This window comes from Vigna angularis, chromosome 1, assembly GCF_016808095.1.
Source record: "Vigna angularis cultivar LongXiaoDou No.4 chromosome 1, ASM1680809v1, whole genome shotgun sequence".
In the NCBI taxonomy this organism is placed as follows: domain Eukaryota; kingdom Viridiplantae; phylum Streptophyta; class Magnoliopsida; order Fabales; family Fabaceae; genus Vigna; species Vigna angularis.
The window spans coordinates 4,676,125-4,693,463 of record NC_068970.1 but is presented as its reverse complement, the minus strand read 5'-3'; the positions used below and the strand labels follow the sequence as shown (position 1 = coordinate 4,693,463).

Sequence of the window (17,339 nt, the reverse complement as noted above, 5' to 3'; positions counted from 1 at the left end):
AAACTGTCTTTTTCATAGAGAAGTTTACTTTCTTTTCTTGGATGGAAGATCTGCTGAGATTTAAAGAATCTTTTGATTGAAGAAGTCTTGGTGGTTAGAAATTATATATGTTGCCCATTTTGGGTATATAATCAATACTCTCTTCCCTACACAAATTTGTCACATTAAGTAATTTCAATTTTTAGACGCTTTCTAAAATATTTAGCCGTTAGTTCTTGGTTTCTCTACAAGATCAGATTCCAAAACATGGTAAAATTTAGAAAAGTGAAATTAATGTGTATGCTTGCTTAGTTGGAGAAGAGATAATTTATTATAGTGTTGAATATATTTTGTAAAGACTTCGGATCCCAATCACTTCTAGTTCCACACATAAGGTGGTCCACATTCTTAAAGGATATTCGTCCTTTTAAATTGAATGAGGATTATGTGTGCAGAAGACACTCTAACACACTCAAGTTAGTCAAATGTATTAAATGATGATAAATGCGATAATTAATGAAAATAAATTTTTACATGGTAAACCGTGTTATTCATGCTATCATTTATAAGCTTTTTATTTGGGTAAGTCTGGTCGATATGACTAATTGTCATATTGGTTATGTGTAAAACAAATTTGCATTTCTTTTGTTATGTACCCGTGTATGTATAATAGTCCCACAACCTAATAGGTTCGATGATGAACACTTATTAGTCTCAAAGTGTTGCAAAGAAAGTTGTGCCCACGAAGGGACGAGACATGGGAAAAGATGGTAAAATGTTAAGGCGTGAATTCGACCTGTTAGCTCCGGAAGCAAGACGGCTTATTATGGTGGACTGGATAGTCTTCAATTCATAATGTAGAATAGTGTTGAAGTGACACTGACAATTGAATGTGATCACATGTAAAATTAACATTTGAATCTGAAAAATAAATAATTTATCTTAATTTTTTCTGAATGTAACCTGTTTATATAGGTAAATTAGGTAAAAAATAGTTTTAATTTTGTTATTCAATACTTTAACATTAGTTCTATATTTGACGTAGATATGTTTGTTTAAATTGGATAACAAATATTAAAAAGAAAATAAATCATTCAAGCGACATATATAAGTTCAAGATTTTAGGATTTTGTAGTTTAAGAGGCCTGTTAAGAAATGAATAAATGAATATGGTATGAGTAAGGATTTAGTTTCATGTATGTTTAATGTGAAATGGTACTATAACACACTTTTACATTCATTTGACACAGAATATAAAGGTAAAATGGTCATAAAAGTATAACGTTTTATAATTTTTTAAAAAAAGAAGAGAAGAAAAAGTAAGTAATAAGGATAATGTTAAATGAACGTAAAAAATTTAGGTGTGTCAAAGAATCATTTTCATGTTTAATAATGTGTAATTTATTTACTGTATTCTTCTTTTTTTAATTATGTATATTCATAATAGGTTAAAAAGAGGGTTAATGTACAATGTACTCCTCTAATCACTTTTGGACTTAGAGGTGGGTTTGGGTTAAGATGATAAGGGGTGTCAATATCATTTAGGGGTTATTTTTAGTAAATCAGAACACATTTTTCCTTATCAAAGTTACGAGACCAATTTCATTTTTTTTCTCATCCATTTTTCTCCCTTTTCTTTTTTAATAGCAGCATGTTTTTCTTATTTCTTCTTCTAGACTCCAGCTCCTGAGATTTTCGTCCGTCACTAAATATATCTTGTTTTTCCTTTATTTGTTAATTATCTTTTAGCTTGTTTCATACAAAAAAAAAATGCCTACTAATAAAGTATTTCCCCTCTGAATGTTTCTAAATATATTTCAGACAAAGAAAACAATCATGATTGACAGCTTCTACATTTCGTTCCCAAAATCATGATATTATTATTTTATTTATTTTTAATATTTGAATAATACTTTATTATTAAAAGGAATTGTCAGATTTAAAAGCAAGGTAGGAGTCAAATGATAATTTCCCAATTGAAAATATAGAACCATGTATCATGTTATAATACTTGACTAAATTGTCACTTAATATACGAAAAAGAAAATTATACGTCCTTACCAAATTGAATGTGTCTTACAAAAACTTTAACAATTTTACAAACATCTCTAACTATCAATCTTTAAAATATTGGTCATTTTTCTCATACTAGTCCACCGTAAAATGAATGAGAATGTATATGCAAAAATCACTCAAACACTCACGTCAACAAAATATTAAATATGTAATTAGAGAATATGAATAAAATACTTCAATGTTATACTATTTATAATATAATTTATTACGACCGTGGGTCTAACCTGAATGTGTATGATCTTGAGTCCAATAACCCATTTATTTTATTTGAACAATTGTTTAATCATATTCTCATGACCATTACAAAATAATCAGTACGTTTTTTGTTTTGATAGACTGATAATTAATTTCTAGAATCACAACTAACATGTTTACGTCAAACATTTAAGACATATCTAATTGAAATTTGCTCTACATCGTTCTACGTCAAGATCAATACTAATATGGTTTGAGATACTCGGTTATGCACAATGCAACAAATTTGTACTTTCTTAAGAAACTTTTTTGCTTACATCCCACAAGAAAGAGGCAACAAACAACCAAGAAAGATCCGAACAAAGTCTTAGGAGCATGATTAATAGGGTCTTGTGATGTGGTTTGAGACAATACCTATTAGGTTCTGGTTACAAATGAAGATTCTCACGGTAGTTTGAAACCTGGTAGGAAACCCTATATATATATTCCTTCGCCGCATTAGAGGAAGTTTCCTCATTGTATAATTGAGTAGGGATTAGTGTATTAACGTGAGAGATTTCTTTTTATGTAATAAAATATAATTATAGGTTTAAATAAAAAAATAACTTTAAATAAATAGCTGTGGCTTCAACTTGCAAATTACGCGTTTTTGTTGATCCATACCAAAGGGTTTTGTTGACAGAAATTGCAGCATTTAGCAGACTAGTTTGACCAAACTTCAAAAAGCAGAAGCAAACATAAAACTGTGATTTCGTGAGAAAGCAGATGTGTTTTCAAATGTGAGGGGAGAATCACAAATAGCTTATCGTGTTAGTGATTAATTATCTACATATATAGTATAGGTTAAGAATTTATGTGTAAAGTTTAAATATCACAAATTTTTATATAAAATGTTTGTTTCTTTTATTAATGAATTTGATTAGGATGTGACAGATATCAAATTTTGAGTGGATTAGTATTCAAGTTAACTACTATTTTCCATTTCTATTAGTGTTTTATATTTAATGTGATCTAGCTAGAAAACTAATATAAAGCCAAAATCAATAGATTTTGTTGCCTATATTCATTAGTGGTTGTAAAAGGTTTAGCTTTTTTCTTATTTTGTATACAAATTACAACGTACACAAGTACATACACACTTTTGTTGTTGTAAAAGACAGTACTTTTAATTGTTGACGAAAGAAAATGGACAGGCTGGCCACAAAATTCACCGACACCATACTAACCCTAAATCAATGATGTATAGTGTGTGAAGATAACGTTCCCATAATTGATTCTATAGACTTGATTTTGAAGTAATTATGTTGATGATCTTTTGTAAAAGGAGAGTGAATAGTAACATTTGATATCAATATCTATTAAACTAAAGCTACATAAGGCTTCTTCAATTAAAAATCAATTTTAAATATTCATAATAAATTTACCATTCAAAAATTAGATATATCACTATTAAATAGTAAAAATTAGAAACTATAATTAATAATAAATAATAATAAGTAATTAAAATTTTGGTAGCTGGAGAATAATTTGAATTTTAATTCACAAATTAATTATAATTTTTTATTAATAATAGAGACTTTTTTAAATATAATATTTTTAGTTTGTAAAATAATATCTAACTTAATTAATATATTGACTAATTATATTTTATTTTTAAATTTGATTGTTAATTAATATTGTTTTATAGTGTATAACTTTTATAATTTTTATGTGGACCTATAATACATTATTCTCAACGCTAAGAACATGGGATTAAATTTTGATTTCGATAGTGGAATTTAGTGTAATAGATTGTTCCTAAACCTATATCAATTTTCTACATGTTCAAAATAACTTGCTCAGATATTCTTGAAAAAATCATTAAATATATCTATAAATATATTAGTATTAACTACTTAGTCCATATCAGTTTTATTTACAAAGATGTTAATTATGTTATTCATAATCTAAAAGGTAAAAGTACTTATAGTAATAAATATTTTGTTGTTTTTCATATAAAAAATGTTGTACTCTTTTACTCAGTCACATTGATACTAAAATCAATAAATATAAATATTTTGCACTTTCTCACAACCAGTCTTTCAATTATTGATATTTTCTTTAGATTTTGTTTTTATATACGTCAAATTCAACTGTAACAAGGAATTTTAATTTTGTACATGGGCGAGAAGATTATACACTTAGCTTTAAAATTTATGAACTTTTCAAAAATTGATTTTAGTTTAATATTTTTTAAAAATAAATGTATATATTTGAAAATTTATTACCCTTATAACTTCATATGAAACACCTTCCCCAATTTTAATTTTGTGATATTTTTGAACATTTTAATAACAATGTAAAAGAAACTAATAGTTCATATCAGTATATAAGGGTGTGATAGCTGCTGGCAAAGGTTTTATTCCTTTGACTGCAAATAAAAAGTATCTTAACAAACGTCATTCAAAGCTTGACCATTTCTAAACCAAAACCGGGTTTCTTTCCCTTCTCATCGTCCATCCATTGCATGTGTTTTTCATTTCTTTGACCAATTGAGCACATCAGTCTTTCTTTGCTAATACTTCAAGAAGATACAATTTTTACATTTACATGCATACAAAAATTGGAATCCAACAGAAGTTACCACATTTTGGTACTACTCTGATTAACTACATGCAAGTAAATAATAAAAATTCTTTAAACAATAACAATCCCTAAGTAACTGTCAAATTGGTCTCATAGACAAAACATGGTCACATACTAAGTCCACTACAATGGAAGTTACTAAAAGTTTTCCAAATCAACCTCATCTTTCACGAAACCAGACATGACTTAAAGTAATAAAAGGGTTTAAGGAGTGTTTTTCCTTGAACTTGCTGGCTTCATTCCTCGAAATACCTTACTCATTTTTCTGTAACACGGAAACTATTATATACAGGTTAATAGATAACTCTTTCCCACTATGTTATTTGCTATTTCTCTCTTAGTTCTCATGTCTCTGAGACCACAAATATGGGTTTATCTTAGAATTTAAGTTTAAACCTAACTAATACTCAGTGAGATCTGCAACAATACTCAGAGGTTAGTAAATAAAATCTTCCAAATTTCTTCTGACATCTGTTCTTTTCTTCTTCTGATAACCCTCAGGTATCTTATTACAGAGGAAATTATGAATCGGGACAAAAGTATAGACAAGCCAATGAAACCGCGAAGGCGTGAACCTCAAAGGTCAAGACGCGGTGACAGTGGTGGTAATACTGGTGACCATCAAAACCCAGTGCTAGGTCTGTGCCGATTTGTTCTTGGGGTTATCTTTTTGTCTTTGGTTTTGTTTGTTTTCTTTTATTTCATTTTAGGTATATGAAAAATGAGAACTATTACAGTGTGTGGTTTGAGAAAGAGTGGGGCACAGAAGAATAAAAAACGTTTATGCAGTAAAGTCACGGGACTCGGTGGATCAAATTCCATACACTTTCAAATTTCAGAGGAAAAGAAGGGTTCAATTAGGGCACAGTGTTACCAATGATGGTGTAAGGACCTTGATCCACTGTAACTATTACAAGTTTGTATTTTGTTTACAGTCAAGACTATTATTCTATTAAGACTAATTCTTCACTTTATTACTTTGTTATTATTTCGCTAATTTTATAATTTTATAATTTTTTTCATATTTTATTATTTTGATTTTTTTAATTAGTTAGATGTGTATTACTGACATATTCTTAAAAATCTATGTGGCTTCATTATTTTCTCATATAAAAAAGCACACTCATGAGCATGGTCATGCTTATGAAAAAAACTATGTGCTTACCTATCTTATGCAATTGCATTTAAAGTTAAATTTAAGGTTGCTTGTTTATTAGTTAAAGCAAACAAAATCTCACAAAGGTTGTATAGAATTCTCTTTATCCTGGATATACTTTGGAGTTATCTGTCACTTAATTTGTTTACTCTGGCACTGCTTGAAGCTCTAGGTTAGATAAATCAAGACGTCTCTTTATTTCTCTATTGTGTGGGTTCTATCTTGATTTATCTAATTATGTCCTTTTACATATGATTCCTTATCAAATAATGGGACTAACCCAAACATTACGCACCATAGCGCCACGAAAAGTCATATCACCGCACCACAAAACCAAACGGATATGAAAATAGGAATATGGAGAAGAACCAAACTAATATAGAGAAGAGAAGTAGGAATTGGGAGATGAGAAGAAACAGATCTTGTGAGAGTTGGAGAGAATGAGAATCTAGAAAGAAAGAAAGTGAGACTTGGGAGAGTAGGGAGCGGGGTTGAGTGAGTGAAAATGGGTGAGTAAAAATAAGGAAATAAAAATAGATAAAAATTTAGGATTTCAGAATAAAATAAATAAATAGAGTTAAAAGTAAAAAAAATTACTTTTATAATTAAAAAAAATTTGTAGAGGGTTAGGAAAGTGGAGAGAAGGGGTGGTGGTGGAGGGAGCAACATCCCATCCCATCGTTTTCATCTTCTTACTCCAACTCTACCATTTCATCCTATTTTATTGGTTTTTTTTCATAATAAAAATAATACCAATACTAATAATAATAATAAGTTTTTCAATTCAAACTTTTTACTTAATTTTATTTAAATTAATCATTCACATTATAATGTATTTCTAGCAATTCCATATTGTAACTCACGGCTCATTTTAACATACTTTATATTTATTATATTTTATTTTAAATTATTTTTATAAACAAAGATAATATTATATAATTTTATCAATTAGTTTTTTTTAATTTATCAAAATCATTATATTCACCAACTTTCTTTTTACTTTTTTTATTTTTCACAATTTTTCTCTTAATCTAAATAATCTTAGTTTCACTTTTTTTTCTCCTTAAATCTGCTCCCAAAATTTATATTTAAATCGAAACACAAGATTAGAATAGTTTTGTTAGATGAATGAACAAAATTACCACTTTGATTAATTTATACTGACCCGTGAGTGTCTGACAGAAGGATGGCAATGATATGTTATCTTTGCAGAAGCTAAGAGACAAAACATTGAATGTAGATATTAATGATATACTTGCATTTAAAACTGTAATCATCTTTATTAAACATGTAAATACAGACTATGCATTTGTGTAAAGTATAGAGCCGGTCACAGTACACGTGAACAGAAACATAATACCAACATGGCAACATAGAATGACAAAATTGGCATAATCCTTGTTAGATATTTGATATTGGGTCTGTGCTTGTATAAGAAATGACAAATAAAAAATAAATAAAAACAGTAATGATTTACGTGGTGGTGATGTTTTCTCTTTCTAAGAAAGTTGTGTTCATAAAGCGAGAGGAGAGTTTTAGATATGTGGATGAAAAGAAAATGTGGAAATGCATGTGCATGTGGAAGTTGAAGCAGAAGCAGCCAACAGCAACAACTCATGCAGACCTCAAAACTTTGTGATTGGTACTTGTACACTCCCTCTGTCCATGAAACACCCTCTTATTTTGACTCATGCAGACCTCAAAACTTTGCAGACTCAAAAAATACTAATTTAACTGAAATTGACTATTTAAAATAGGTTCACAATTGATCATACTTATTTTCTTTAAAAAACAGTTTTTAAGCAATTTTTTAATAGTTTTTCTTAATTCACTAAGAGAAATCTTTTAGTTTATTTTCATATGAGTACAGTGTTAATGGAAAAAAAATGTGAAAGGTGAATATTTACATCTACAAATTTGTGAAGAAATGTGATGAGAAATTTGTGAGGTTTTTGTAAATCTACAATTGGAGAAAAAAACGACATGAAAGCAAGAGTTTGACGTTTTGGTTTTACATTTTTACCCTTGATTTTTGTGTATGACATAAACCTTCCTTGACCAAACCCTACCCCATTACAAGTTGGTTCATATTATTGAATGCAACCTATAACGTCTTTTGGAGGTTGGCATTAAAAACCTGTTAACCCTTGTTTTTCCTTCACACGTGCATTGCTTCCTTCTTGTTTTCTTTTCTTCAGAGCTTGATTGCTTCATTTTCTTACTCTCAATTTCATGAGTTCCTTTATTCTAAGATTCGTTGCCAAAGGCAATTTTAACAGAGTTTTCGTGTTGATCAAGTGTAGGTAATACTTGATATTTCAAAATGGATAGAAACAAAAATGAGTATGTATATATTATGCTTCATATATAACTCCATGTTTTTATATATTTGTACTCGTCTTTTATACATATTTCCATTTTAAATTAATACAACACTTTATTTATTAGGTAATTAATCTAACAAACTTATCTTCAATTAATATTATCTTTGGTCCTTAGTGTTCTTTCATTTGTAAAACCTTTATTTCATTCTCTCACCATACATTTTTTTCATTTTTTCTCTTAAATGTCTGTCTAGTTAAAAATAAACGAAGTTCACTTATATTGCTAAGATATTTTCTCTGATTATAAAATTGATTATACTTTTCTTTTTTATTCGATTTTGTTCAAATGATATATCGCATTTAAAGAAACATAAATGTGAACTTATTAAGTCAAATAGCTTTCAGGATAACAATTAGTTACTTTTACTTATTTTTTAAATTTGTATTTACTGTTTATTTTTTTATTTAAGAATAAGTGTTCAATCGCATAAATCTTAAAAAGTGAATCATTTTAATATTGAATCTTTAATGAAATCATCTGTTTATTTATTGTGATTTTTTTATTTTGTAAAAAAAATATTTATTTAGTAATTAAAACATTAAGGAAAAAAAGTAAAATACTTATTATTAGTACGGATAGAGATAAAGATAGAGATGAAACAAAATTTTGATATTTAGTAGGTATTGAAACGATAGTTTATTTTTACTTTAGAGATCAAACTTGTATTTGTTTTGCTATGTTGTCCTACTTGAAATTGCCTAAGAAATAATATAATGATTTATATTTTTTTTTATCGTAGCACTGGTCCAATTTACATAGTTATCCAGAAACCCAAAATCATATAGACATTTTTAATGAAAATTATCTCATCCATGTAACTGGGTATCAATTATGACATTATAACTCGTTTACAATTGTTGAATCTATAATTATTAAATGTGTTTTTAGTTCTTATGAGAAATTAAAATTCCTTTATATCCAAGAATACATTTTAATCTTTAAATTTTAAAAATAAATAAATATAATTACGTGTAAAACATATTTCAGGATATTTAATAATTTACATAATTTGAATTAATTTTTTTTCGTGTAAAATATGTTTAAACATAAAAAAGTTAAAATAATTATATTTATTATTTTTAAAATTTAGAGATTAAAATATATTAAAATTTAAAATGTGAAGAAATTTTCAATGTTAAAACAATTTATTACAAGTAACATCCAACATCAATCATATTTTATGTTTTCCTATTGTCAATTCACATATTAAAATTTTAATCACCAAACTTTAACTTTAAAGGATTAAATATGTTTTTAGTCCGTTAACTATCAAGCGATTTTGGGTTCAGTTCCTATTCGAAAGTTTTGTTCATTTTAGTCCTCTTATAATTAGTCCTTAAAATTGGACGGCGTTAACTTTTGCACAAACGTGGCAAACGGCGAGCCAGCTTCTCTTTTTACTCTCTCCCACGTTGCTTTTCTTTTTAGAAATTATTGTCACGTTACCGCTAGCCATTCCAAGCTCGTGAATGTCCAACCCTTCGTTGTCGGTTACCGCTTTGGCTCCGTCGCCGTTGCACACAATGGAAGTCCAGATAAAGAGCCAATTGTCCTGGGATGAAGTAGCTGATTGAGAAAATAGTAATAGAATTACCTGATCCCATTACGGGTGCAAAGGTTTGTGCTTGAGGAGGCGGCACTGATGCATATGATGATAAGGACGAATTCCAGGCAAGAGATGGATTACCCATGTTTAAAGGGTAAGGACGAATTCCAGGCAAGAGATCGATTGCCCATGTTTAAAGGGTGCATTGTAGCTGAAGGTATTGGTAGAGCACCTTGCAAAGATGACATGGAAGGAAACTACAACCAAGGAACACCAATCTTACAACATCAACCCAAACGAGCAATTAATTAGTGACTTAGCGTAATAGAAAGTCAGCATATCAAATTTCAACTTTCCAGTATTTCCAAAGCCAGGTGATTAGAGAAAAATATAGTAAACGAATTCATACCACAGTACTTGCCAGTATAAACAGTTTATGATAAAGTTGCAAACTTAAAAATCAGATTGTAATAGCACCACCGCATTATTGTATGGATGGCATAGATGTGTAGATAACAAAGGAAAGAAATCATAATTATTGATTTGATCTAACGAAATCAATCAAAATCATATAAATTCGATTTGGTGTAATTAGAATCTGATTTAATTTCATTATGCTTTTAGATTAGATACCATCTCAGAATCGGGAATCGCAATCACAACGGCAAAGGAGGACTTCCTTGACCTCTCTTAGGCCTTCAGTGATTTCTCCGCATGTAGCAGCGACATCTCCGGCGAGTTGCAACGCCTTGCGACATCTTCGGCGAGTTGCAACGCCTTGCGACACTCTCATCACTGGAATGCGTGTAGAAGAACAATATATCTGGAGAAGTGGAGCTGGAGCCCTGCACGGGTTTCCAGCAGAGGGAGAGCTTCTCCACGGAGATTATCGAGAGCATTTCGCAAAGGATCTCCAGTCGGCGGTGAAGATTTGCATCGACGGCCTCCAGTCGCAGTCGGTGGCGGTAAAGCGCTCTGCGGCGGCGAAGCTCCGGTTGGTAGCGAAGAACCGTGCCGACAACCGGATTTTGATTGCGGAGTCCGGCGTGGTGCCTGTTCTTGTTCCTCTTCTCTGTTGTAGTGATCCTTGGACGCAGGAACGTGCGGTAATCGTGCTGTTAAATCTATCTCTCCACGAGGACAATAAAATGCTGATAACTAATGCCGGAGCAGTGAAGTCGCTGATTTATGTGCTGAAAACGGGAACGAAAACTTCGAAGCAGAACGCGACATGCGCGCTTCTGAGCTTGGCATTGGTGGAAGAGAACAAAAGCTCCATCAGGGCTTCCGGAGCGATACCGCCCTTGGTTTCGCTTCTTCTGAACGGTTCGAGCAGAGGGAAGAAGGACGCGCTGACGACCCTTTATAAGTTGTGTTCCGTGCGACGACGACGGAGCCGAAGCAATAACCGACGATGAAGGGTTTGACGTTCACGAGCTTGGAATGGTCAGTGAAAATGTGGCAATCAATTTCTAAAAAGAAAAGCAACGTGACAGAGAGTAAAAAAGGAAAGTTGGCTCGCCATTTGCTATGTTTGTGCAAAAGTTAACACCGTCCAATTTTAAAGACTAATTATAAGAGTTTCAAAACTAAGAGGACTAAAATGAACAAAACTTTTGAATAGAGACTAAATTCAAAATCGCTTGATATTTAAAGGACTAAAAACATATTTAATCCAACTTTAAAAAAATATTACAAAATTTTACTTTATATATTAAAAAACATGTCTCACTTTTTTTTAAAAAAAAAATCAAGGTTAAAATATTTTTTTTCCACTAATTCTTATAAAAAAAAAAACTAATTAGATTTTTCATTTGTGTTAAATTGACATTACATTAGAATGTATACATTAAACTTTTAACTAAAATGATTTAATGTATAAATTATAATAAAAATCTAACATCAATTTAAAAATGACTTAATTAAATTTTTTTGAAAACTAAAAAACTAGAACTAAATAAAAATTAAAAAAATAATTAAATATTTTAGAAAAATTAGTGGATCAAAATAGAATTGAAAAATAGTACAAAACTCCATTTTAAACTTAAAAGAAAATAGATTTCTTTTTCATCTCTTGTTTCTTTTATGATGAAAACTTAAAAGAAAATTGATCTTGAATCCAGCACCCACTACACTGTTGAGCACATGAGTGGGATGTTCACTGTCTAACAAGGAAACTTGTCAATGGAGCAAATTAATAAAGCATGCACACACATCATAGATCATCCTTGTCGTCGTGCTACTTTTTGTTTGCCTTCCATTTTATAATTGTTTCTTTCTTATATTGCTGCTTTTGCTTACCAAGTCCGTGAATGGACAGGACAAGAAGAAGGAAGGAAAATACTATATTATCTGCACAAAAACACCAGATTCTCTTATTAAATATTACTCATAAGTTGGGAATGAAACGTGAGATTATACATTTAAAGATTAAAAAAAATCATTTTATTCAACCTATACATACCCAAGATTCTTTCATTTAAAATTGATTCCGACACAGTATAATTGTATAAATATGAATAACTTATTACCACTCACATTCTATTATGGCGATTTGTACCATGACATACATAAATGAAGTCCAGAGAATCTTATAAATTTAAGTATCAGTTACAAAGTTTTATATTGAATAAACCTAAAAAAAATTAATATATAAAACTGGACATAGATTGAACCTTAAAATTTCATATAATACATTTTTTTAATGTAGATAATTCATATTTTAAGCTCATTTGGATAAAAAAAATTCCATATATATTTGTCATTTCATTCTAACCCAAAAGCCTTTAATAAAAATTAGCTTAAGACTTACTTACATAATTTAATTTACCTAATTTATTTAAAGTAAAATAAAACACCATCTTGGACGAGCATAGATTGAAAAAGTTGCGAAAGGTGACGCGTTTCCAGCTGTTAAATCCATGTCCACATATATATATATATATATATATATATATATATATATATATATATATATATATATATATATATATATATGTTTGTGGTTTGATGAAGACAAAAATATGTTCTCCAAATCTACATCCTTCACAAACTCAAATCCTATAGTACAAAATTAGTGAATGACATGGCTTGTATTAATATCCTTTTTCATCAATATTCTCACTTTTTTTACAAATTAAAGTTAACTTTTAATATAAGTGAAAAGATTTTATAAACTAATTAGTATAATTGAAGAAAAAAAATTCAAAAAGTTTTGTTTACCTAAAATCTATTGGACATATGTTGATTATGGTATGTGTTAAAGTAAAAGATAAAAATAACCATTCAAAATAAATTTAGTTTTATAATCTTGTATATGTTTTGGTCAAATACTATTATCTTACTTTAAAAAATAAAAAAATGCCATTTTTTTTATTCCCATAAATAAACTTGTGGTGTTTATTGTCATATTGTTATTTTAACTCTAATATCTTTAAGTAAGTATAAACTTTGACTAATTTACCAGACAAAACATTGATGGATTAAATTTTGGTCGTATGTTTTAAACGGGAAAAAAGACCAAAAGGAAATGGAAAAAAATACACTAAAATTTAATATACAGAATAACAATATTTATATAATAAATAATTTTTTATTATTTATTTTAAATAAGAAGAAAATAAGAATCAAAATAGTATTTAAATTTATTACTTAATTATATTTTGTCATATATAAATTTATTGATGTTTAAAGTGATTATCCTAAAATCATAGAAAAGTAAAAGAATTCTAATTACTTGAAAGAGTAAAAAGTTGTATATACTAAGTACAACTTTAATGAACTTGTAGAAAAACCATATTCTTTTAAAATCTTTTGTTGAAACAAGAAATGTGAAAGTTGGAAACGAGTAGATTAAGCTAAAGGAAAGAGGAAGTGTTAATAAAAAAAGAGAGTTTGATTTGATGATGGATGAAGGGGCAAAGCCGTTGTAAAAACTGAAAAGCCCGGGATTTTTAAACAAAGAGATATGATGAAATGTTCCTTATAAATGAAAGCTCAGAAGAGGCATTGCATTCTAATGGTGTGATTAAGCAAAAGGAACAGCAAGTCATGGAATTATTTTCAGTTTTGCTTTCTTCCATCTTCTATCTTTCTCTTCTCCTCGGCCTCCAACTCACGCCGGTGTCTGCCAGGAAGAGTTACATAGTACACATGAAAGAGCGCCACGATCCTAGCGTGCACCCCACGCACCTTGACTGGTACACTGCCACGCTCTCTTCTTCTCCAGACTCTCTCCTTTATGCCTACACCTCTGTTTACAACGGCTTTGCTGCCACACTCGACCCTCAACAACTCCACGCGCTCAGAACTTCCGACTCAGTTTTGGGTGTATACGAAGACACGCTTTACAAGCTACACACCACACGCACCCCTGAGTTCCTGGGCCTCCAGGCCCATTCTGAGTTTTGGGAAGACCTTCACCACGCATCACACAACGTCGTTATTGGGGTCCTTGACACTGGCGTCTGGCCAGAATCCCAAAGCTTTGATGATTCCCAAATGCCTCAAACCCCCACGCGCTGGCGGGGAACCTGCGACTCCGCACCTGATTTCGACCCTTCTCTTTGTAACAACAAACTTATCGGAGCTCGCAGTTTCTCCAAGGGCTACCTCATGGCTTCTGGTAACTCCAGAAAACCCAGAGACATTGCTTCGCCGCGTGACCGTGACGGCCACGGCACGCACACAGCCTCTACAGCAGCAGGCTCCGTCGTCTCCAACGCCACGCTTCTAGGTTACGCCACCGGCACCGCACGCGGGATGGCGCCGCAGGCGCGCGTGGCGGCTTACAAAGTCTGCTGGACTGATGGCTGTTTCGCCTCCGACATTCTTGCCGGAATGGATCAGGCAATCCAGGACGGAGTCGATGTCCTCTCGCTCTCCCTCGGCGGCTCCTCCTCCGTTCCTTACTATTTCGACACCATTGCTATTGGAGCCTTCGCGGCAGTGGAGAGAGGAATATTCGTTTCGTGTTCCGCAGGGAATACTGGACCTCGAAGCGGTTCTGTTGCTAATGTCGCTCCGTGGATCATGACCGTCGGAGCCGGAACACTGGACCGTGATTTTCCGGCATACGCTACTCTTGGGAACGGGAAACGCTTTGCCGGCGTTTCGCTCTACAGTGGTGAAGGTATGGGAGATGAAGCGGTTGGATTGGTTTATTTCAGCGACCCGTCGAACTCTTCGAGCAGCATTTGCATGCCTGGCTCACTGGACCCGGAGACAGTGCGCGGGAAGGTGGTGGTTTGTGACAGAGGGCTTAACGCGCGCGTAGAGAAGGGCACAGTTGTGCGCGACGCGGGCGGGGTGGGGATGATACTGGCGAACACAGCGATGAGCGGCGAGGGACTGGTGGCGGACAGTCATCTTGTGGCCGCCGTGGCAGTGGGGGAAAACGCGGGTGATGAGATTAGAGAGTATGCGTCGTTGGATCCTAATCCAACCGCTGTTCTGACCTTCGGTGGGACCGTGTTGAACGTGAGGCCGTCGCCTGTGGTGGCGGCGTTTAGCTCTCGCGGGCCCAATGGTGTGACGGCCCAGATACTAAAACCGGATATTATTGGGCCTGGAGTGAACATCTTAGCAGGTTGGTCTGGTGCAGTTGGGCCATCTGGGTCTGAAGACACTCGCAAAACGCGGTTCAACATCATGTCCGGTACTTCCATGTCTTGTCCTCACATAAGTGGGTTGGCTGCGCTGTTGAAAGCAGCGCATCCAGATTGGAGTCCAAGTGCGATCAAATCTGCACTCATGACAACGGCTTATACCCACGACAACACAGAGTCTCCGCTTCGTGATGCAACGGGAGAAGAAGCCCTCTCCACACCATGGGCCTATGGGGCCGGTCATGTGAACCCACAAAAGGCCCTATCTCCTGGCCTTGTTTATGATGCCTCCACACAGGACTACATTGCCTTTTTGTGCTCCCTCAACTACACCCTCGACCATCTCAGACTCGTGGTTAAGAATCCCAACGTCATTTGTTCCACAAAATTTGCTGACCCGGGTGACCTCAATTATCCATCTTTCTCGGTCGTTTTCGGAACCAATAAGGTTGTACGGTACACGCGCACGTTGACCAACGTGGGGGAGGCGGCATCTGTGTATGACGTGGAGGTTAGCGCGCCATCCTCTGTGGAGATAACGGTGAATCCTTACAGGGTTTCGTTTACAGAAGTGGGGGATCGACAAACGTACACGGTGACCTTTGTGTCGAATAGGAGTGTTAATGATTCGGCTGCTTCTGAATTTGGTAGCATCATGTGGAGCAATGAAGAACACAAAGTTAGGAGCCCGGTTGCTTTCACATGGACATATTTTTGAGGTTTTATTGTGAATGTGCACACTTATTATTATCTAGTAGGCCATAGGCTGTAGAGTTTAAAGCAAAGAAGCTGCATGCATGACTTTACCAGTCTTTAGGCACATTGCTGTTGCCATCACTCCAGACCGAACTTGTTGTAATAACATATTCTACAAGCTATTGCAACACGACAGTCGTTAACACAACACCTCATCACGTGCCATAATGCAACAACGCCTTCCTTCCACTATTAATGTCAAAGTTTTAGATTTTCACCATCTAAATTCCCTCCTTAATATATAAGTTTTATCCAAAGGTTTAGTGATTAGAAGCATTCAAACTGAAGCAGAGGTAGAGTAAAAAAGACAGGGAGATGTAAGTAACGACCATATTTTTGAGTTTTTCACTGATCCCGGGATCTGGTGACCGATTTCACAAATATGGAAACAGATCACGGACAATTTTGCGCTCCTGAGCACCCATGTGCAACTGATGCATTTTTTTTCTTCCTGTTTGGTACAGGCCTGCAGTTAAAGGTGGTGGCATGTTCTACCGCAGTACATACTACACACGGTCATTTCAAAGTTAACGCTTCCTCTGAATTACTAATTACTAGTTATTTCGAAGGGTCTTATTCCAAACGATCTCGGCCATGAATGGCTACTAATCGGTGTACCAAATGAAAAGACATTTCCTGTGTCCTGTGTCCTCTGTCAGTTATGCAGAAAAAGGTAGTTCACAGCAATCACTTATTTTTCTGCCTTGCCATTTGATTATTTAGTCGATCATCAACTTTCTGGTAGGACCACAGGGATTGAAACTTAGAGGAAAAAAAATCAATAAGACAAAAAAGAAAACACTTTTTCATTTCTGTTTTCGGAGATAAAACGCTTTATCCTTATCGTGTTTTCAGGAAGCTTACAGGGGTTACAGCATGTACCAAGAGTTCAACCACCTTTAGCTTAGTCATCAAGGTCCATTAAAACGAAGAGTTTGATATTATAACACATATACTACACTTCTTTTTGCATTTAAAAAAAATGGAACAAACATTGATTAAGCTGATCATAGCA

At 33.0% G+C, this 17,339-nt stretch overlaps 1 protein-coding gene, 1 long non-coding RNA gene and 1 pseudogene across 2 annotated transcripts; all 3 read left to right on the top strand.

The window, feature by feature from the left end:
• The first annotated feature begins 5,132 nt into the window (after positions 1 to 5,132).
• LOC128195016 (uncharacterized) lies at positions 5,133 to 5,844 on the top strand. Its single transcript, XR_008246539.1, has 2 exons — positions 5,133 to 5,310; positions 5,391 to 5,844. It is a non-coding gene; the product is annotated as an uncharacterized LOC128195016 (long non-coding RNA).
• A 4,250-nt stretch (positions 5,845 to 10,094) lies between these two features.
• LOC108336739 (U-box domain-containing protein 12-like) lies at positions 10,095 to 11,380 on the top strand (annotated as a pseudogene).
• Positions 11,381 to 13,794: 2,414 nt separating this feature from the next.
• LOC108336205 (subtilisin-like protease SBT1.8) lies at positions 13,795 to 16,545 on the top strand. Its single transcript, XM_052871813.1, has one exon. It carries the CDS (start codon positions 13,938 to 13,940, stop codon positions 16,284 to 16,286), a length of 2,349 nt encoding a protein of 782 aa, XP_052727773.1. The 5' UTR covers positions 13,795 to 13,937; the 3' UTR covers positions 16,287 to 16,545.
• Positions 16,546 to 17,339: the final 794 nt, after the last annotated feature.

Coding starts and splice junctions, on each gene's coding strand:
- LOC108336205 (XM_052871813.1), top strand. CDS start 13,938: ATGTTCCTTATAAATGAAAGCTCAGAAGAGGCATTGCATTCTAATGGT.